General features: G+C 45.3%; 1 protein-coding gene across 1 annotated transcript in view; it reads left to right on the forward strand.

The window, feature by feature from the left end:
- ERLEC1 (endoplasmic reticulum lectin 1) overlaps positions 1 to 22,502 on the forward strand; it is a 275,135-nt gene that overhangs the window by 92,616 nt on the left and 160,017 nt on the right. Inside the window, exons 6-7 of the mRNA XM_078649476.1 lie at positions 8,360 to 8,407; positions 20,297 to 20,301. Of these exons, the coding sequence (XP_078505602.1) occupies positions 8,360 to 8,407; positions 20,297 to 20,301 (53 nt within the window). The remainder of the gene's footprint in view (positions 1 to 8,359; positions 8,408 to 20,296; positions 20,302 to 22,502) is intronic.

A 22,502-nucleotide genomic window follows, 5' to 3' on the forward strand; every position in this document is an offset into this window, starting at 1 on the left:
GACCAGAAACACAACGAAGGCCGTCCGCACACAAGGAATCCTGCAGTGGCAATGGGTATCAATAAAGAGTCTTTTCACCCTTTAGGCACCAGCACTTTAGTGAACTAGGCCCGTAGCAGACTGCCATTATCACTTCATTGAAAAACCAGTGACATTAGGAATATGAGGCTATAGTGATTACATTGGCATTTTACTTTATTTCGATTATAACTTCTAGCGTAATTTGTGTACATATTCTAATGTATTTTGCACTTGCACTTTATTTCAACATACAGTTTATGTTTTGAGGTATTGTATGTACACCGTTTAATGGGAATTTTTTTTTTGCACTTGCACTTTATTCTAAATGAATATTTGTGTATAACGCTATGAATCTTTTATGGGTAATTTGGCCTTTGCCACTTACGCTCATCATGTATAATTTTGTCTTTTGTCATTGAAATAAGATCAAGATATGAGCACTATGCTCACATTGTTGTTTTACATCTATTAGTTAAATGAATTGTATAATCTGTCAACCTCATTTTATGAATGCTACTGTGCCGTTACACTTACTTTTGCCTTTCATCCGCCTTTTTATGGTTGTTAGGGCTTTTAATACACTTTAAATGCAACACCTACTCCTGACGCGTCATGTGATCAAGCTCCGCCTGCGGAGCGAAACGCGTCAAGGAGAGCACTTGCTCTGTGAATGCTACAAAATAAATCATCACTGCTGACACGATTGACGGTGTGATGGCCTTTCTTTAAACTTCGTTTGAAGCAACTTCAAGGGAGAGGTGGTCTGCGCCTGTTTGTGTCCGCTCTGATAGCGGTCAGGAATATATATATATATATATATATATATATATATATATATATATATATATATATATATATATATATATATATATAATATTATATTACATAAGGTCAATGCCCATAGCCAACACTGGCACTTGAATGTGGTCAGCAGCTCCGAACCTTAGGCCCAGATCCATATTTCTCAAAGTATGTGTGAAAGTCCTACAAAAGTGTGATGATTGTGTATGATTACATATCGTGAACCCATTCTCATTTGAAATCGCTTTGTGAAGTAGAAAAAACAGCAGCATAAAATACCTGAAAGGTTCACCCTGGGTCTTGCTCGGGAATACTTGCAAGGATGTGTTTTAAAATTGGACTTGGTGACCTAGTTCAGCATCATTGCACAAGTGGTGCTGGAACAGTTTTCAGAGTGGGGGTGCTGACATCAATGTTGCATCATTTGAGTCATTTGTATTGTGAAAAATTCTAGCTGCGAGCAAAGTGTGGCAAATGTATTATTCAGGAGAATGGAAGGTGTAGTATGTAGGTGGTGGTACATTTTGAAGCGCCCTTCGCAACTGTATTTCTAAAGAATTTTGCGGTAGTGCACTGTCATTTACAGACAGCACATTTTCCATTGAAATGACCACTAATTGTGCTCAACCATACAGTTGTACTGATAAATTGATATAGCACACAAATGATAATGTGTGGAAATTGTGTTTCAGTGCATATTTACCATTTTTGCATCACAAAGTAAGTGTCTTGATTTGATCTGATACAAATCTTTGTTTCCATCATACCTCATAATTTAAAAAATGTGATTCATTTTTACTGTCCTTACTGTTGATCCATTTGGAAATGTGAACAGATCATTTACAGGTATTTAAATTTTGTTGTGAGTTACAAAAAATGATGTCCTTTCCTTTCATATTCCATGTATACCCCACGGCAAGATTGCCACATAGTTCACTTTAAAAACCAAGCATTGGAAATGCAATAGGTCTCGGATTTATTTGAGTTCGAGCTAATGGCATTGTAAATGGCAATGTCTTTTAGCCATGTGTTATGGAGTGTATGCATGTGGTGTGTAATAGAATTACTACTCTGCACTCACTACTCACTACTCTGCACTCACTACTCACTACTCTGCACTCACTACTCACTACTCTGCACTCACTACTCACTACTCTGCACTCACTACTCTGCACTCACTACTCACTACTCTGCACTCACTACTCACTACTCTGCACTCACTACTCACTACTCTGCACTCACTACTCACTACTCTGCACTCACTACTCTGCACTCACTACTCTGCACTCACTACTCTGCACTCACTACTCTGCACTCACTACTCTGCACTCACTACTCTGCACTCACTACTCTGCACTCACTACTCTGCACTCACTACTCTGCACTCACTACTCACTACTCTGCACTCACTACTCTGCACTCACTACTCTGCACTCACTACTCACTACTCTGCACTCACTACTCACTACTCTGCACTCACTACTCACTACTCTGCACTCACTACTCACTACTCTGCACTCACTACTCTGCACTCACTACTCTGCACTCACTACTCTGCACTCACTACTCTGCACTCACTACTCACTACTCTGCACTCACTACTCACTACTCTGCACTCACTACTCACTACTCTGCACTCACTACTCACTACTCTGCACTCACTACTCACTACTCACTACTCTGCACTCACTACTCACTACTCACTACTCTGCACTCACTACTCACTACTCACTACTCTGCACTCACTACTCTGCACTCACTACTCACTACTCACTACTCTGCACTCACTACTCACTACTCTGCACTCACTACTCTGCACTCACTACTCACTACTCTGCACGTGTGCACCAGGGCAGGGGTGGAGGCAGCTCTTTCACCAGGCAGAGGGGGCGGTAGAGGCCTCATTGGGTAAAATGGAGCAGGAAGCTCACCCCTGTCACCCGCAACGTCCCCAACAAATGCCGAAGTGAGAGAGATAGGGTTACGGGTAGCGAGAGCAGGGGGAAGGGTTCACTGAGGGCTGGCTTGATGCACCGAGGGTCGGAGAGGGTGGGGGTGCGTAGTTATTTTAATTGCAGAGTTTAAAAGTTTTAATGCGGATGAAGGCGTGTTTAGTGCGCGTGAGTGTGAGAAGCAGGCAGCGTCTCGGATGGTGCCGTGAGGGTGGGAAAGGGACAGTGAAGACTGGCGCGAGTGCACCAGTGCAGAGGAGAGTGCTGGAGGGTGAGTGTGCTTGCAGTGAGGGCAGTAGTGAGTTCTGGAGTGGGAGTGTGTTCCAGTGAGGGGTTTAGTGAGTGCTGGAGGGTGTGTGTGCTGCAGGGAGTGGTAGCCCTCTCTGGCGTCCCCTCTCCCCCTGTAGGTGATGCCCACGCTTACTGAGTGCTGGCAGCGACAGGAGGACACCCGCCACAGAAACGCAGCCCTCGGAGTCAGGAGGCGGATGGGGCCATAGTTGCCTGAGCCTCAAGGATCGGATGGTGTTGGCAGCACAGTCTGCGGTCTCCATACACTCATGCAACACAGCCCAGCCCCCTCTGGGTGAAAGGAGGAGACCGCCAGAACCATCATGCTGTACATACCGTGACGTGGGCCCCGAACACAGCACCAACAAGAGGGGTCGAGTTAGTGAACCCTCCGTCCGAAGCAAGGAGGGGGAGGGAACGAGGGGCGGGGTCCAGGGACGGGCCAAGAAGCACAACACAATGGGGGAGAGGGAGGAGATGAAGCCTTTATTCCAAACACAAGAGAGGTGGAGACCCCTGGAATTCTTTTTAAAGCGCTCTGACACCTTTGATAATGTTCACGCCACTAACTCACAAATAAATAACATAGGCACAGCTCACGGCAACGGCGGGAGGGACACAGTACATGGCTTACATAAGATGCGCTTCTCTCTTGTGAATCGCTCGCACAACTGGGTGATATTCGCGCTGTATTCCCCCAATTTAAACATAACGCTCCAGCAAGTACACCCGCACTAGCTCTCATGTATCAGCTCCGTCCCAACGTGTTATCTTAAATTGAGCATGACATCTGACAACCTGCCTAATTCCTAAGGTAAGGTAATGCTCTAACATCATGGACATAATCAATAAATTCTGTTCGTATCTCGCATGCAACGCATGTTAGCCTAACTCCCTATGTTCACAACTGGATCACATGTAAAGCACTCTGGCACCACGGGTAAAGTTCGCGCTATATGACCTGCATTAATCAGTGGGAAGAGCCCACCGCCTACTAATTTGGGTGGCCCTAGCGTGTAACTACACAATTAATAGCCACCGCGCATAATATTAAAATAGCAGGCGACTCACTCCAGCGCTCCTCCCCACAGTAGACTTTTGCGGCCACGCTAGCGTTCCAGTGCTTGTAAATGTAGTAAATGTAGTATACTTGTAAAGCGCACAGCTGCCCCAGCAACGGGGCGTCCCGGCGCTGTATAACTCTGGGGAACCCGTCCTGGCTTTCCCTGTGGGATGGTCCCTTGCTGGGAGTCCCCAAGGTGGAGCCAGGCATCCCCGGAATTGGTGGGGCCATTGTGGAGATTAGGCAAGCTAATGCCCAGAGTTGCCGAGTGGAACCCCTGATTAGAGTAAGCACCGAAGCGAGAATTATCAAGTCCGCTGACCAAGGTCCACGACCCTGCCGCGTCGGGAATTGAACCCTGGTCCTGGGCTGACTTCTGCTCTCAGGCCTGCTGCCTCTAACCAGTGAGCCACACTACTCCACTGTTAAACTTGAATTAACATTTAACTGCTTCAATCTGGGAATGTTGACCCCAAGGATCGAACCCGGGTCCCCAGTCTCAAAGTCCAACGCTTAGTATAATGCGCCACCTTAACCTGTCCTGATGTGCCACGACGTCCTCCTCTGTCTGCCTGAAATAAAGCTAGACGTTAACGAGCCCCTACCCCTCATCATTCCCCAACAAACCAGGCCCAGTAGAGGCTGGACGGGCTCAAGAGAATGCCATTATATACCCCCCGTAAAGGCTAACGTTATTTATTTATTTATTTTATGCGATTTTATATAGCGCGAACTTTACCCGAAGGTGTCAGAGCGCTTTACATAGGACCCAGTTTCAAACATAAGGACTGACGGTACAAAAAGAATTTGCAAATTGTTGACTTGCATAAGAACCAGTTGAAAACATACGGATTGAGGGTTACATGCGTTATAGAAAGATTTAGGATTACATGCGTTATAAAAAGGTACAAACAGAAAAAATTGCAAATGTACAAGAGATAAAGTCACACAAGGAGGAGATACAAATGGATAAAATCTAGGCATATACTAGTGATATCTCTATCTACTTAGGGAGATAGAGATATCACTCAGAACGTTTGTTCTAGCGCCATGGTGTCCAGCATAAATCGCATATTATACTTCCAAGGTACTTGCTTTTTACCTGCCCCCCTGTCACTATTTCATCCTGTGCATAGTAAGCTACCTCATGTATTTGTCTGCTCACAATTGTCACTTTTTACCAGTAACATAACGTTTAATTATCTAATCCAATCGTATATAATGTTCTCCTGAGAAATTATTTCTGTTCTTATTGCGAGGTGCACTGACGCCTTCGGGTAAAGTTTGCGCTAAAAACGTCCTTAAAAGTACCTATGTATTAGTCTGTGTTCCACCATGCAAAATTGCACGATTTTTAAAAGGCTCTTCAAAAGAGAACACTAAGCTGCAAAACAAAGTCCGGCATAAGGAACCTCTCCATCACATTAAATAAATTACATCAGCCCTTTCTGTTCCTATTGTGAAGCGCTCCGACGCCATCGGGTCAAGTCCGCGCTAAATACCAGAGCCGCTATTGCCTATGAAACGTTTGTTCATGAGCCTGCGTGGCTAGCATACATTGCGGTATTATACCTCAAGTACTTCCTTTTCTCATGTAACCTGCACACTTGCCACTATTTCTCCTGCGCACTCCGCGCTACCTCATGTGTTAGATTGCTCACAATAGTCACATTTCCCTCGTAACTTAACGTCTGTTCACATTTCCCTCATAACTTAACGTCTGTTTTTATCATTTGTACTCGTGAATGTTCTCCTGATGTGTCAGTTCCGTTCCTATAGTGAAGCGCTCCGACGCCTTCGGTTAAAGTCCGCGCTAAATCAAATGCATAATTAAAGTCAATAAATTAAAACGTGTCTAATAAATAGTTCCTCCTCCAGAGAGGTGCTCAGACCTCAAAGTGCAACGTCTGTGCTAATAAAAACATTATTTAACAAAAGACCATCGGGGGCAAACCTGAACGGGATCGAAAGCTACGGAATCGAAACCGGCCGACGCAGGAATCGAAACCAGTGGTGCACGCGCACCAGAGGAGCGGGGGCAAGGGAGCGCGATGACACGCCGAGACGAGGTAGGAGATGTGTGTGTGTAAGGGGGGGGTTCTGTGTGTGTATGCGCGGCGGGGGGGGGGGGGGAGTCTGTATGTGTGTGTATGCGCGGCGGGGGGGGGGGGGGGCTGTATGTATGTATGTGTGTGTGTGTACGTGTGTGCGTGTGAGTCTGCTTCCAAGGAGCCATGGGAGACAGGAAGCGCGCGCGACCTGATCCCAGTTCCAAGGTTGCGCGTGCACCTCACTTGTCTCCTGTCTCCCTTGACTCCTTGAAACCGAGAATGATTACAATAGAGTCTTGGAACGACAGATCGCTTTGCGATCTGTTCGCAGTTCCGAGACCTAATAAGTCCACTTTAAAAACTCAGTTCGCTTTGCAGTCAGATAAAGAAAAGTAAACACTAATGCCCATTTTAGAAGAATAAGAAGCAATTTGCCAGAAGACGTAGCCTGACATTTGACCTTTGTCTTTGAAGCACAACAAATGTGACAAGATAAATAAAACAAGCATTTGCAATGCAATAGGTCTCGCATTAGGAAAGTTTGAGCTATTGGTCTTGTAAATGACAACATTTTTATTAATGTGTTGGTTTTGAAAATAGCGAAATTAATAGCTTTGCCATTTACAATGCCAATACTTTTATCTTTTGCAAATGTGACACCTATAGCATTTGTAATGCAACATGTTTTGTATTTACGTGACTTAGATGTATTGATATTACAAATAACAAAGGCTTTTAATTTTTTTAAATAATTAATACTTAAATAAAAGTTATTGTAATTTATAATGGCAATAGCTTAAACTTTTGTAAATAACTTTTGTGAAGATTATGTTCAGTGTATTTTATTGTGATGAAAATCCAAGAACAGAAGTGAAATATTAACATCTTTTTATGACATTTGTAATAAAGCTTGAAACATTGAGAGAAAATATTTGAACCAGTTATTGTTGAATGGTTGCACAGATTGATACTGTGGTGGCACTGAGTGATGTTGTGGTAGCGACGAGTGATGCTGTGGCGTTCAGTGATGCTGTGGTAGCGCATAGTGATGTTGTGGTGCCCCTGAGTGATGCTGTGGTACTCCTGAGTGATGCTGTGGTGGTGCGATAGATAGAGTGAGGGCGATAGATAGCTAGAGGGAGGGCGAAAGATAGCTAGAGGGAGGGCGATAGATGTAATGTAATGTAAAAATCACTTATATAGCGCAAAAACTGTCATCCTACGGGTATCCTGGCGCTTTTATAAATGGTGAAGGTCCGCACATTACCAGCCCGTAATAGGCAGTGAAAGAACTAGTTTTCCATCTTAGGAAACAACCAGGTTTTCAGATTCTTTCTGAAACAGGTCCATGAACTGTCCTGTCTGATGGTCTGGGGCAGCTAGAGGGAGGGCGAAAGATAGATAGAGTGAGGGTGAAAGATAGATGGATTGAGGGCGAAAGATAGATAGATAGAGTAAGGGCGATAGATAGATAGAGTAAGGGCGATAGATAGATAGCGTGAGGGCGATAGATAGATAGCGTGAGGGCGATAGATAGATAGCGTGAGGGCGATAGATAGATAGCGTGAGGGCGATAGATAGATAGCGTGAGGGCGATAGATAGATAGCGTGAGGGCAATAGATAGATAGCGTGAGGGCGATAGATAGATAGCGTGAGGGCGATAGATAGATAGCGTGAGGGCGATAGATAGCGTGATGGCGATCGATAGATAGCGTGAGGGCGATCGATAGATAGCGTGAGGGCGATCGATAGATAGCGTGAGGGCGATCGATAGATAGCGTGAGGGCGATCGATAGATAGCGTGAGGGCGATAGATAGATGTGTGTGGTTGTGTGTGTGTGGTTGTGTGTGTGTGTGTGTGGTTGTGTGTGTGTGTGTGTGTGTGGTTGTGTGTGTGGTTGTGTTTGTGTGTGGCGTGTGGCTGAGCGTGTGGCTGAGCGTGTGGCTGAGCGTGTGGCTGAGCGTGTGTGGGGTGATGTTTGTGTGTGGGGTGATGTTTGTGTGTGGGGTGATGTTTGTGTGTGTGGTTGTGTGTGTGTGTGTGTGGTTACAGAAGGATGTATGTGGAAGAGAGCTGCAGATCAGCACAGCAGAAGAGAACAGGGAGTTAAAGGAGGAGGCGGGTGGTAGAGAACAGCAGATCAGTACAGGAGAAGAGAACAGGGAGTTAAAGAAGGAGGTTGGGTGGAAGAGAGCAGCAGATCAGCACAGGAGAAGAGAAGAGGGAGTTAAAGAAGGAGGCGGGTGGAAGACAGCCGCAGATCAGCACAGTCGAAAAGAACAGAGTTAAAGAAGGAGGCGGGGTGGAAGAGAGCAGCAGATCAGCACAGGTAAAGAGAACATGGATATAAAGAAGGACGTGGGGCGATAGAGTGAGGGCGATAGAGTGAAGGCGATAGATAAGATAGAGGTAGGGCGGTAGAGTGGGTGAGGGCGGTAGAGTGGGTGAGGGCGGTAGAGTGGGTGAGGGCGGTAGAGTGGGTGAGGGCGGTAGAGTGGGTGAGGGCGGTAGAGTGGGTGAGGGCGGTAGAGTGGGTGAGGGCGGTAGAGTGGGTGAGGGCGGTAGAGTGGGTGAGGGCGGTAGAGTGGGTGAGGGCGGTAGAGTGAGTGAGGGCGGTAGAGTGAGTGAGGGCGGTAGAGTGAGTGAGGGCGGTAGAGTGAGGGCGGTAGAGTGGTGATGGTGTGTGAGAGGGTGTGTGGGGGTGTGTGAGGGTGAGGGTGTGAGTGAGGGTGAGTGAGGGGTGTGTGGGGGTGCGGGTGTGTGAGTGAGGGCATGTAAGGGTGAGGGGGTGTGAGGGAGAGGGAGGATGAGGGCGAAGGTGTGTGCGGGAGAGGGAGGGTGGGTGTGTGAGGGTGAGAGGGGGTGTGAGGGTCAGGGGGGGTCAGGGGTGGTGAGAGGGTGGGTGAGAGGATGAGGGGTGTGTGAGGATGAGGGGGTTGTGAGGGTGAGGAGGTGGGGTGAGGTAGGGTGAGGGGGTGGGTGAGAAGGTGTGTGAGGGAGGGTGGGTGAGGGTGAGAGGGTGAGTGAGCGCGGGTGAGAGGGTGAGTGAGGGTGAGGGTGTGCGTGAGGGTGAGGAGGTGTGAGGGGGTGTGAGGGTGAGATGGGGTGTGAGGATGAGGTGGTGTGAGGGTGAGGTGGTGTGAGGGTGAGGGGGCGTGAGGGTGAGGGGGTGTAGGGTGTGAGGGTGAGTGAGGGTTGTGAGCGTGAGGGGGTGAGGGAGGTGAGGGAGTGTCGGGGGTGTGTGAGGGTGAGGGGTGTGAGTGAGGGGGTGTGAGGGAGGGTGAGGGGGCGTGAGGGTGAGGGGGTATGAGGGTGAGGGGGTATGAGGGTGAGGGTGAGGATGAGGGGGTGCGAGGGTGTGTGAGGGTGAGAGGGGGTGAGAGGGTGTGTGAGGGTGAGAGGGTGTGTGAGGGTGAGAGGGGGTGAGAGGGTGAGGGTGTGTGAGGGTGAGAGGGGGTGAGAGGGTGAGGGTGTGTGAGGGTGAGAGGGTAAGTGAGGGTGAGGGGGTAAGTGAGGGTGAGGGTGTGTGAGGGTGAGAGGGTAAGTGAGGGTGAGAGGGTAAGTGAGGGTGAGGGGGTGTGAGGGTGTGTGTGAGGGTGAGAGGGCGAGAGGGGGTGTGAGGGTGAGAGGGGGTGAGGGTGGGGTTGTGTGTGAGGGTGAGAGTGTGAGTGAGGGTGGGTGAGGGTGAGGGGGTGTGAGGGTGAGGGGGTGTGTGGGTGAGGGTATGCGAGGGTGAGGGGGTGTGAGGGTGAGGGGGTGTGAGGGTGAGGGAGGGTGAGGGGGTGGGAGGGTGTGTGAGGGTGAGAGATGTGTGAGGGTGTGTGAGGGTGAGAGGGTGTGTGAGGGTGAGAGGGTGTGTGAGGGTGGGTGAGAGGGTGGGTGAGGGTGTGTGTGAGGGGCTGTGAGGGTGAGAGGGGGTAAACCGAATGAAAGAGGAACACAAATAAAAGGAAACGCTTGAAGCTAGAAGTCAATGGAAGATCAAAGAGAGAAAACAGGCACATACGGAACCGAACGGGAATACAAATAAAAGTAAACACCTGAAGCAGGTGGGCCACGGAATATCAAAAAGAGAGAGCAGGCACATACCGAATAAATCAGGAATACAAATAAAAGGAAACACTTGAAGCCAGGAGGCCATAGAAGAGCAAAGAGAGAAAACAGGCACATAGGGAATGAAACAGGAATGCAAATAAGAGGAAACAGCTGAACCAGGTGGGCCACGGAAGATGAAAGAGAAGGAGCAGGCACATATAAAAAGAAACACGAATACAAATAAAAGGAAACACCTGAAGCTGGTGAGCCACGGACAATCAAAGAGAAAACAGGCACATATCGAATAAAACAGGAATACAGATAAAAAGAAACACCTTATGCAGATGTCCCACGGAAAATGAGAGAGAGAGAGAGAGAGAGCAGGCCCATACTGAATGAAATGGGAATACAAATAAAAGGAAACACCTGAAGCAGGTGGGTCACGGAAGAACAAAGAGAGAGCAGGCACATAGTAATGAAACGGGATTGCAAAAAAATCCTTTTACCAGTAACCCTTGCAGGCAAATATATGGTGAACTGCATGTGCTGAAAGATAAGACACGTTTTGGCGAACTCAGTCGCCTTGCTCACTCAACGTCAGTGCTTTGGAACCAAACCATATTTTAAAACATCACTAAACCAGTCATGTGCTAAGGTGTCACCTGACAGGTAGAGAACATGGTGAAAAGACTTTCTAAATACCAAAATCATTCTACCGTAGGCACTGGCGTCTTGCAGATTATATCACAGTAAATCATATTATGATTTTTTTAAATATATATATATATATATATATGCACATTTATACAATTTACACTTGCTTAGCGCATAATATACCTTTGGTATGGCATCGCAACATCTTTTGCTCGTGATGTGTGTGGGGATCAGAGAATACTGGGGGGCTATGGGGATTAAACTCCTGGTAGTGCTGATGGTATGTGGTAGGACCATAGAGGTCTGGCAGCAGGCGGAGGCTCTGAGGACAAGGAATAGCTGATAGAAAGGCTGCAAGACTTCACGGATTCACTTTTTAGCTTGTCATCATGGCGTGTCTATTCTAATTACTGGGGGCATTGATGGAGAATGGAGGGCCTTATAGTAGATAAGCTACCGGAGTAATAGCAGGAAAAGGAGTCCAGTTGTGTGAAGTGCTCATTAGCAATCGGCTGGAATTATCTCCATAACAATGTTTGCTTTAACTGCAAGACTTCCAGTTAATTGCAATTATCGCGGATTGGCTATGAAGGGAAGACAGCATGTGCTCGGTTTCTCTGGTCATGTGATGGCTTCTTTGCAGAAGTACTTCAGGCATGATTACTTGCGTGTGTGCGTGCACGTGTGCTAATGGAGACCCCCCCCATATACTCTCTCCGCTGGGCCTCCCGTCTCCGCATGAGACACTATGCACCGTCTTCTTTGTGAATCTCCAGCTCCATTACTCTGTGTTTCTGCAACGTCACAAGGCCGGGCTACTATCCAGATACTTAGGTTTGCGCGCTGTTTCGCAGCTACCTATATCATGACGTGACAGGTTTATGATCTCATAATAAAACACACTCACGTTTGCAAATATGTTTAAAAGGAAATAAATCACGTCTAAGCTCTGTAGACTAATATATCCACTGTAGGGAATATGTGTTTGACCCAGGGGTTCGATTCCAGCCAATACCATTCAGCCTTTCATACTTCTGAGGTCGATAAAATGACTACCATTATGCGGGGGTACATTTAGGAAGTGATATTCCATCCCAAGATGTCATTCTGAGTGAATGTGGGCTTTATTTTACACACACACACACACACACACACACACGTCACTCACTGTACGTTAAGGTTTCGAAATCGGGTTTACCTATCTGTTTCTGATGTCTGCATTTGTTGAATGGATTTTTGTTGGATGGTGTATATCTTTTTTTAGCGATCCGTAACGGTGTGATTAACAGATACAAATTGCTCTACAGTAGGACCCTGCAAGCAAGTGTAATAGAGTGCAAAGGGCGAAGTGCACGAGCCATATTCATAAGGGTCAGAGTGTCGTGCCTCGGTGACTGGACCGCTGGGCGAGGTGGATTGAGCGTGTAATTGTCACTGTGAGAGGAGCGATGACGTTGATGGTGGTGGGAGGGCCGGAGTTAGACTGTCTGTGAGTGGGGCATCAGGGATGGTCAGTACTGTCAGTAGCAGCGGCTATTTTGCTGGCTGAGGGGGCTGCGGGTACACAGAAATATCACGATGTCTCCCAGGTCCACGAGTGATTTGCTAATCCAGTACACGTGTTTGATTTGCGCTCTGCTATTTATCCGGTTTACCTCATAAAAACGGGAATTCAGGTTGTAAATTGTACATTAAAAACATTGGCCTAGAGAATACACGTGTATGCAGACTCAAGAGCCTGAACGGACATGCCCGGGGCTCACAGTCACACACACACTAATGGATGTGTAAATCTATTTACATATATAAGTGGGTGAACATGAATTAGACGGGAACAGGCAAAGAAAGGTCCAGGCAGACACGGAAGTGCATGGAGTGCAAACAAAAATCTCACCATTTTCTCACATTAGATCTACGTCACTGTTGCCCGCAGGATGCCGCAGACAAATTAAAAACACAACCGGAAAACTAATCTGTTACTTTTGTGTGTAATGATCAGCTGTGTAATTGAACTCTTCTCATAATTCGGCGAGACAGCCTCTGTGCCCCTTGGCGCGCGCTGCAGTGCACACCGCGCGCTATAAACCATTAAACTGGTGCAGTGGGGGGACAAAGCCTCGGAGGGAACCCTGTCGGAGCTGCACTGGAACGTGCCGACCTTAATTTAAATAAAAGCAGCGTTTGCCTCGGTTCTTCAGAGGTTTCACTTGAGCATTAAATACCCAAATAAGAAACCAGATCTTGAGCGCGAACCCCGATCCAAGGCAGGAGGTCGGAGAAGAGGCTCCCCGCCTCTCAAGGCCCCCTTCTGCAAACAACCCCCTTATATCAGGAAAAATCTCTTTACCGTAAATGGCTTTTTCCCCTGGATGACGACAACGGTAATAAGCAGTGACGAGCAAGGCCGTACATTAGAACAAGTATCGCGGCACCTGTGCTCCACATCCGGGCCGGGGAGGAAACAGGGGGGGATAGGAGCGCGAGGGCTGCTTGCGCGTGCGCTGTTGCTGGATCTGCGGCTCGTGCACAGTGGCGGCGATGCAAACTTGAGGGGGCTCCTGTGATCCAGACGGAGTATGCCGATGAAGACAAGAGACCAGCGCAAAGTCACCACAATTGCTGGTAAGTGGGATATATCTACATTTAAAATATTTAAAGATTTAGGGGACCCTGTCGCGGCTATCTTTTTGGATGCCGAGAAGGCTTTCGACAGGGTCTCATGGGTATACCTATGGAAGGCTATGGAGTGGGCTGGTATAGGGCAAGGATATATAACTGCAGTCCAGGCACTATATAAACAGCCTAGTGCTAGGATACGTATTAATAGATCATACTCCAATGCAGTACAGATCAGACGGGGGACTAGGCAGGGATGCCCAGCCTCACCTCTATTATTTGCAATATACCTAGATCCCTACCTCAGAAGGCTTGCAAAAAATAGAGGGATTAATCCAGTCTTATTACACGGAAAAGAATATAAACTATTTGCCTATGCGGATGATGTGGCTGTTATAACACCGACACCAGAGGAGTCATTGGTTGAAATAGAAAAGGAGGCAAGGAAATTTGGAGAGGTGTCTGGATATTTAATAAATAGGGGGAAAACACAGGTAGTTCAGAATAGACACACAACATTTGTAGACGTAAGAGTTGTCCCAGACACAAAATATTTGGGGGTCAAGGTGACGGCAGACTTAGAAAAACTAGTAGAGATAAATTTGGAACCATTGCTAGCCAAGGTCAAAAGTAACCTAGAGAGGATCAATAACTTACACTTGACTCTTATGGGCAGAATCAACTTTATTAAAATGGTTACTTTTCCGAAATTTTTATATTTGTTCAGGGCAATTCCACTCTTTATCGAAGGTATATGGTTTAATAAAATTAAATCAGTAATAAATAAATTAATTTGGGCACAGGGGAAGACACGTAGGGCGTACCGGTTTTTAACTCTCCCACGAGAGAGGGGTGGATGGGGAGCACCTGATTTTAGATTCTATTACTGGGCAACAGCTCTACAATACTCCAAAGGATTATTAGGTGGTAGTGTTCAGGAGGAGGAGGGGAGAAAGTGTCCGGCGAATGTATATGAAGCCCTCCTAGGTAAAGCGGCAGAAAACGCTTTAGTATCAACTGTGGACTTCGCATACTTTAAACATACAAGATTTAAGACTCTAAGTGCGATTTACAAAGTTTGGAAAGTAATAAAGAAAAAACTGGGATTGGGAAGGTATAATAGGTACTTAAGACTCTATATGAATAATGATCTCCCCAAGGAAATTTTCTGTGACACAGCTATGAAGGAATGGGATGAGAAAGGGATCAAGAAATTGGGAGACCTAATGGATGCAGGGGGAGTAATCTTAACGTTTCAAGACATACAGCATAGGTATAATATAGCTGGGAATAGCTTTTTTAAATATCTACAAGTGAGGAGCTACTTTCATACTAAAACAGGGGGTGCAGGAGGGATGGAGAGCTGTAGGATAATGGATTACCTGGGAAGTAACCTTTTATGTTCAATAAGACAGCTGTATGCAGAGCTACAAATTTACAAAATAGATGACAGAGAGAAATACAGCAAAAAATGGTGTGAACAGGTAAAGGCAAGACCGGAAGGCCTACAAATTTCCCTAGATTTTGGTCGAACTATTTTATGTTCAGCTACACTCCAAACCCAACACTATAAAACAGTTTACTCGCTATATTTCACACCGGCCAGAATAGCCAGCTGGGGAGGCACTACTGGAATAACGTGCCCAAGGTGTAATTCAACACAGGCTAATATAACACATATGTTTGCAAATTGTCCGCAATTATACACTTTAAAACTGACAATAGAAGAATTTCTGGAGAAATCACTGGGAATAAAAACTAAACTAACTGAGGAGCTGATAATTCTGGGGGTAAGCTTAGAGGAAAATATATCTCATCCAGAATTCCTATTTATGGTTACAGCAATATATAGGATAGTTGTGGCAAAAGCGTGGAAGGAGAAAGTAGCACCTTCATTCCAGATTTGGATAGCAAGACTACTATCTACATACAACTTTGAGAGGGCCACATATGACAGAAAAGGAAGAAAGGCAAAAGCTCTGGGGGAGAAGATATGGGTTCCCATTGAGCAATGGAAAAGTAGGAAAAATATCTGTGGCAGTAATTGAGAAATTTGTTAGATCTATAAGATTAATAGATAGGATGTAGGATGTATGATATTTATGCCTAGTGCTTTCGTGCTCTAAATCTGCATTTTTTCTTCTTTTTTGCTTTTTTATTTTAGTAATGCAAATCTGTACTAGTTGTAAAAAACTGTGTAACGATATAAATACACCGGATGTAAAAGAAAAAAGTGGCAAAACTTTTGAATAAAGATATTTAAAAAAAAAAAAAATATATTTAAAGACTTGCATGTTGAATGCTGTTGTTTACGTGTACGCGAAAGTGAAACTGCATGCTTTTGCCTCGGGACAGGAGATGTGCACGTTGCTGGACGTGCGCGTTCACAAGCCACAATCTGCTCGTGGCCCGGTCTGTGGTCGCTTGGCAGCCATCACGATGACAATAGTTCTCGCTTGCGAGACCTAAAAACGTAAAGACATCTTTGTTTATTGCTCTTTTGTGACCCAACAGAAATTGGCTGGCAACCCAAGAATACAAGAATGGCTTTCCACAGCTTAATTTGTCATGGACAATGAGCCCGTGCGGGTCTCGTGAAGCTAAAAATGCAGCCACATTACCACTGTTGTTTAGATAATTACAGTGTGCGCTCACCGCACCAGGTAGTTTAACATATGGCTTACGCGTCAAGAATCAAACGGGTTTTCCGGGCGCCGCTGCTGCGTGGAGCTCGAAAACGTAATGCTCTGCAAAACCGCCCGTCATTGTGTTTGATTCGCAGAGCATTACGTCCATGACAAATTAAGCTGTGGAAAGCCATTCTTGTATATGGTTTGTGTAGGCACACGCTCACTTGGGGCTTGGCAGCGGTAATCACACATATGTTGATCTCATTTCACAGAGTGTTTGCATATGGCATAATCTTACATTAAGGGCACTGGTGGCTTTTTCTTTTTTTCTTTTGACCAGGCACTATCACTCATTCCAGCCCTATCTTTTTCACACTTTTAATTTTCTCGAGTGCAAATCCTATAAGTGTCTTTTGTCATGAGAATAATACAGTCATGTAATATGTATTCATGTTTGACTGTTGTTGTAGCTCCGGACGGAGGACTTCAAGCTAAATCATTGATTATCATAATTTATTATATCTTATTGTTTACCTTACATCCCCTGGCGAAGGGTTTATATTTAACCCGAAATGCAATGGGATTGATCTTTTGATCTTGTTTTTCCAAACAAATAACGCATTGTAACATATTATTTCTTGCTTGAATATCTCACGATGTTTATGACTTACATAAAGATTTTTTTGAACTTATGACAGCGATATTTATTGAGCACTGTTTGGGATAAAGAATTCTTTTTTTAAAATGTTTTCTGGTTAGATAATATATATACACTCTTGGGTTTCATTTAATCAAAGTAAGTTTACTATTGAAAGAGATATTATTTGTTTGCAGCTGTGCTTCACGCAGGTCGTGGTTTTCCACAGCCTTGTTTTCACACTGGTATAATAGTGGCACATCCATGACATATGCTGGCCATTATTTGTCTGGCTTTCATGGTATAATAATGGCACTTCTTTGGCTGGCAGATGGCATTCCTGGCAATAGTCGAACTATGGATATTAATGACCTTTTGGGTACCCTTAGCATAATAGTGGTCTTATGTTAACATGTTAACATGTTGTGGGCACTCTATCCACCATTTTGACATAGCAGCCCATCCTTGACAAATTGTGGCCATTCTTGACAACTTATCACCCAACTCAGGAATAATAGCTGCACCCATTCTGTGGAGGTGCCTGGAATATCAGTTTCATAATGGTGCACCAGCACAACGTACCTATTCTTGACTAACTGTAGCCATGCTTACATAATTTTGACTAATCCTAGCAGAGTGGAGATAAAAATCGCTATCATATGATGATCATCCCTGATATGTGATAAATGGGCATACATTTGTCCATTTGTTGCAGTAGTACATGTGAGTGCTTGGTAAAAATAAGTTGGCACGTTTAATAAAGAAACATTGGCATTTTGGAACACAAGTGCAGTTTTCATGAATAAGATACGTTTCTGTTTAGGAGAATTAGACTTCTTTATCCAACATGTACATTTCGGATTTCATGATTAAATGTCTGTATGCCTAGACACTATCACACTGATGTTTTGGGGCAAAGGATTGCATTTATGAAATGTATTTAAAGCTTTTTAAAGTATTTTTTATTTCATTTTGTTTTAGAAAATGAAAACCATTGAAAGCAGAAGACACATACATATATAGATAGATCGATAGATAGATCTTCACTGAAAGAAACAAAGGTTAAAGTGACGTTATAGCTAAGCGAAAATGTCAGTTTAAAGTTAATATTTTAAACAAAAAAAACTGAAATTCAGCAGTTATATTGAACTCTAGAAAATATAGCATGTGCCCCTGACATTGGACAGTGTTGTCATCAATGATATAATTTCAGTTATCATCAGTGTTTTTTAAGTTAATATGTTCTATTTAAACTGACATTTCCCCCCCACTATAATGTGACTTTAACCTTTTTTTCAGAGAATTTCTAAGTTTCTTTTCCCATTTAAAGTAAGATATTGTTACCTTGCATACCTATAATGTCACTTCAACCTTCATTTAATTCAGTCAATTTCTATGTTTTTGTTGAACATAAAGTGAGGCTTTATAGGTCAGGGTACCCCTACCCTCCCCCTTATCTTATTTTATTTTTATGTTCGAGAACATGGGGGTCGAGTCTCCTGGTCCTTTTTAAGGCAGCCACACCACTTCTCTTCATGTTGCATCCCGACAATCTGAGCGTGCACTCCCGTGGGACTTGCAGGAGAGTTTCGTGCACACAGGAGCAAGGAGGCCCACAAGAGAAAAAAAGGCTACTCATCCTATCAGATTGGTCTATTTTTATGAAGTTGTAGCCCACCCCCCCTCCCTCTTTTTCTCTGCCCCCATTTGATGGATCATCTCAAAACTTTCTATGAAGCAGCTGAGGTAGATGAACGTTTTTTTAATGTATTTTTTTAAGTTTAGGGAAGATTTGTCAAACGGCACAAAACGTATTGCTACATAGTAGCGACTGCCACTGTATAATATATAGCAAATATGCCATCTCCAGTCCATTGTAAACATCAGTGGGCAAGCCACTCAAAATTTCCCTGGTCAGCTAACAGCCAACCACTTAAGGGCGCTGTAGGTGAGCTCTTGGCTGGGGTCCAGTCCATGGTAACTCTTCCATGGCCTCAAGATTTTCTCATATTTCTGTAGGCAGCCTCGATTTTCAGATAGATAGCAGACAAACTCATCATACTTCTGAAATAATGTTTAAGATGATACTTAAGGGACAATTCATGCTGAATTCAGGAGAGTTCCCGTTTTTGATTTCTTGGTACCAAATGGCAATTCATAATTTGGTTATTACCTGACTTATGTGGAGAGGTTTATTCCTTTATATTGTTACGTTTGTTATTACTACCCTTGCTGTCTGGAGCCAGAACACATGAACTTAGTATATCTGGTCTGCTAACTTAACCTATAAGCTCTAAATACTTGAGTTGTACCACTGAGATACCAGCCTGTTGGGTCTGTTTAGTTCTGCTGTTTTTAGCCTGTAAATATCTGTTATGTATTAAGGGGTAGATTAGGATAGCGTTTTTTCCGCATCCTCCGGGCCGGCGGAAGCCACCGCCGGCCCGGAGGATGCGGAAAAACCGCAGCGGACCCACCAAAGACCCACCGCCACATTAGGATGGCTGGTGGGTCCTGGTTTCCGTCCGCAGCTTTTCCGCCGCGGTTGGCTTACAACCGCGGCGGAAAAGCACTAATATGGTGACGGTGTCTCTCAGACACCGTCAGCCATATTAGGATGCCCAAAAAGAAATGCTTTTCCACGGCGGGTTTTCCGCCGTGGAAAAGCATACGGAGCTTCACTGCGGGGGCCCGTTGCGGGCCCCCTGAGTGAATGGGGGCTGCACATGGGGGGTACCTATGGTACCCCCCTGCATTTGTATGCAGTAATCGGCAGGCACCGCGCGGTGCCTGCTGCTTTCTGCATACAAATGCAATGTATGCATTTTTAACATTGCGGCGGGTGCAGCTTGAAGCTGCACCCGCCGCAATGTTAAAGATTGAGGATGTGACCGCCACCCTGGCGATCACATCCTAATCTGCACGGAGGGACCGCCGCAGCCCCTGCGGACGGCCCCTCCTACTCTATGGTGGCGGACGGACTCAGGTCCGTCCGCCATCATAATCGGCCCCTAAGTTAGGATTTTCCTCTGAGATCATTTTTAATGTAATTTAATCTAACGAAAGTCAACTGTTTGCCAACATATTCCCAGTGATTTCTTATTGAATTTTGACACAAGTCATTTCTCACCTGCCATATGAATACAGTAATATTTCATTGCTTCCTGTTCAAAACCTCCTGCTTGTTTTCAACATTTCCACTCAGAAGGAGGGAAGGGAGAGATCCAGAGAGTTTTTGTTAAAGGAAAATAGATTTAGTTACTTAACTCAATTAGAGGCAGGTATTTCTGCCCCACTACTTTTAAACCTCACCAGCAGCCACTTCACCCAACTTAGATTTCTTCTAAACTGGGTGCAGAAACTGACTTTTAAGTTACATTTGTGAAATATGTAAATGTACAACTCATGCTGTGAGTTGTTCCTGTCTCACCCCTTTAACCAACGTGATTGCCAACTTGTAAATCTGTTACTTTATTTATTTTTCTCTCTCTGTAGAAAGTCTTATCGTTTCTTCTTCTGTTATTTTGTTGGTTGATCCATTAGATGAAGTAGGCCACACATAAGGACTTCCGTTACTATGATCTCAATGAAGCCTCATTTCACTTTTTGAGACATTAACCACCGTGGTTAGCTTTTGCCAGGTCTGTCCATATACACCTGGCCGTCCTATCCACAAGAGGAGGTAGGCGCACAGCATTTCAAGCAAACTGTTGAGTAAGTTCTAAAATACCGTAGCCAAATAATAACAGGGATGAGGCTGTGGGTGGACAAGCATTATTCGCTGCTCCTCTAGATTGCAGTTTTTTAATATATAAGCTGGCTATACAGATAAGAGAGCTGGTTAGGATGAGATTTAGCATTGTTGTGTACAGTGACTTCTCATGATCAGCAACAGGTTTTAAAATGAGATACTCTACATTTACTATTACAGTTTGCAGCATTTTTAAAAGCTTTTATAATAATCAATTATTATACCAAATAGTGTTAGCTTTGTTGGTCCTTAATTAGTTGTATTCTTCTTATATAAATTCTTATCTGATAAAGGCTTCCAATCAGAGATTTCTAACCTTGGAAGCATCCCCTGGCATCAGACTGGATCTGGCCATTTTAGAGCAGTACCCCTGGGCGCTGGTAAGTGGTGTCATTCGGCTCAGCGGCGCAAAACGTGACGAGCGCCACCCCGGAGCATTGACATCAGGCCTTTTTTTTCCCGCACCAGTCAGCACAGATCTGCTCCGAGTTATTTTTTGACTGAGTTTTTTCAATGTTTTGTCAAAGACTTTTTTCAGAATTCCTTTCTCCTGGTGTGTGAAGAATGTCACCCAAAAACCAAGGGGACCGCAACTCCAAGCCCTGGGAGGACCTCCTCACCGTGAACCTGAAGGCGTTGAAGGAACTTTCCCTGGTTCTCCTTGCCACATGACATCAGACGACTCCGCAATGCTCTCAATCTCTGTTGCTCAGAAGGGCCTGGGACCGTTCACAGAGCCGCTTCTGACCCTCATTGTCCCAATCAGAATAGTCCCATAAGAAAAAGAAGTTGAAGCATTAATTCGACTTCTCTAAGTTCTTTGACAAGGTGCGGGAACAACAACAACACTCTAGGCCCAGCTCCGCCGTGCAGCCTGAACCTGGGTACGCTCCACCACTCCCAGAGGTTTCCAGAGCCCCTCTGGAGTGCCTTTGGGCCCCACAGGTTCAGGAAGGGCCCCTACTGAATTACAGCAGACGGGTTCGCCCTCCGCATCAGTCGGGCCCTTTAGATCCAGAGCCTCTCCACCTGTGAGACCGTGACTTTCCACAGTGCCCGCTGCAGTGCGGTTGTTCCCCCAACATCATTCCCGACACAGATCCGGAGCCAGATCGGCATCGACTCTGAGGCCAGCCAGCACCATGCACTCTGAGTCCGAGCCAGTGCTTTTTTCTTTTGATAGGTCTTGAGAAGGACACGATTGAGAGGGGTCTGAGGACCCTAATGCATACCATCACCTGGTATGAAGAACTGGCAGATGCAGTGGGATAGACACCTCACTGGACACTGGCTTGTTCTCGTCTCCTACTGTAACTATGGAGGAGGGAGCCTCTTCTGCAATGGTGGTGCAGAGGGCGGCTGAGGTTCTGGACCTTCAGTTGCCCTCAGTGGCAGTCAAGACTGATGTCTTGACAGAAGTGCTTCAGCCGGGAGTTTCTCCCTCCGAACCATTACTCCTTTTCAATGATCACTTAATAGCATGCCAAGTCCCTGTCCTGGAAATATGCCAGGCAGCAACGTGGGCATATTTACATACGTTCATATAACACTATTGCCGGCGGTCAGTTCTGTTGTGATGGGAACTTTGCCTGTTCAGTCCTGCAGGACTTTTTGGTCCGATCTCTTTGCAGCTCCACCTCCAGAGAAGTATGGCTTGAGTATGTATCTTAAGGTAAGGAATCTGCAACTAGAAGTCTCTATCAGATGAACAAGTGAACTTTGGTAATGCCTTATCTGGTAGAGAGTCTATCTACCCTAAGATTCCTTACCAATCCTCTCCGCTCCACAAACTGATTTTTCCTAGCAATCGCTCTTTTTTAAAATGTATTTTAAACTGTTTTTATTAACACAAAGTTAGCCAGTGCGTTGGGACATACACATTGCGCACAGTAAACTTGACGTTTCAGGAATGGATTGCAGCATTAGTGTAAATATAACCATTCAGCATGCTGTATAGGCTCTGTGCCGGGGCGAGGTCGGTCACCCACATCTCCTCCC

The sequence above is a fragment of the Lissotriton helveticus genome, chromosome 6 (genome assembly GCF_964261635.1).
Source record: "Lissotriton helveticus chromosome 6, aLisHel1.1, whole genome shotgun sequence".
NCBI classification, from domain to species: Eukaryota; Metazoa; Chordata; class Amphibia; order Caudata; family Salamandridae; genus Lissotriton; species Lissotriton helveticus.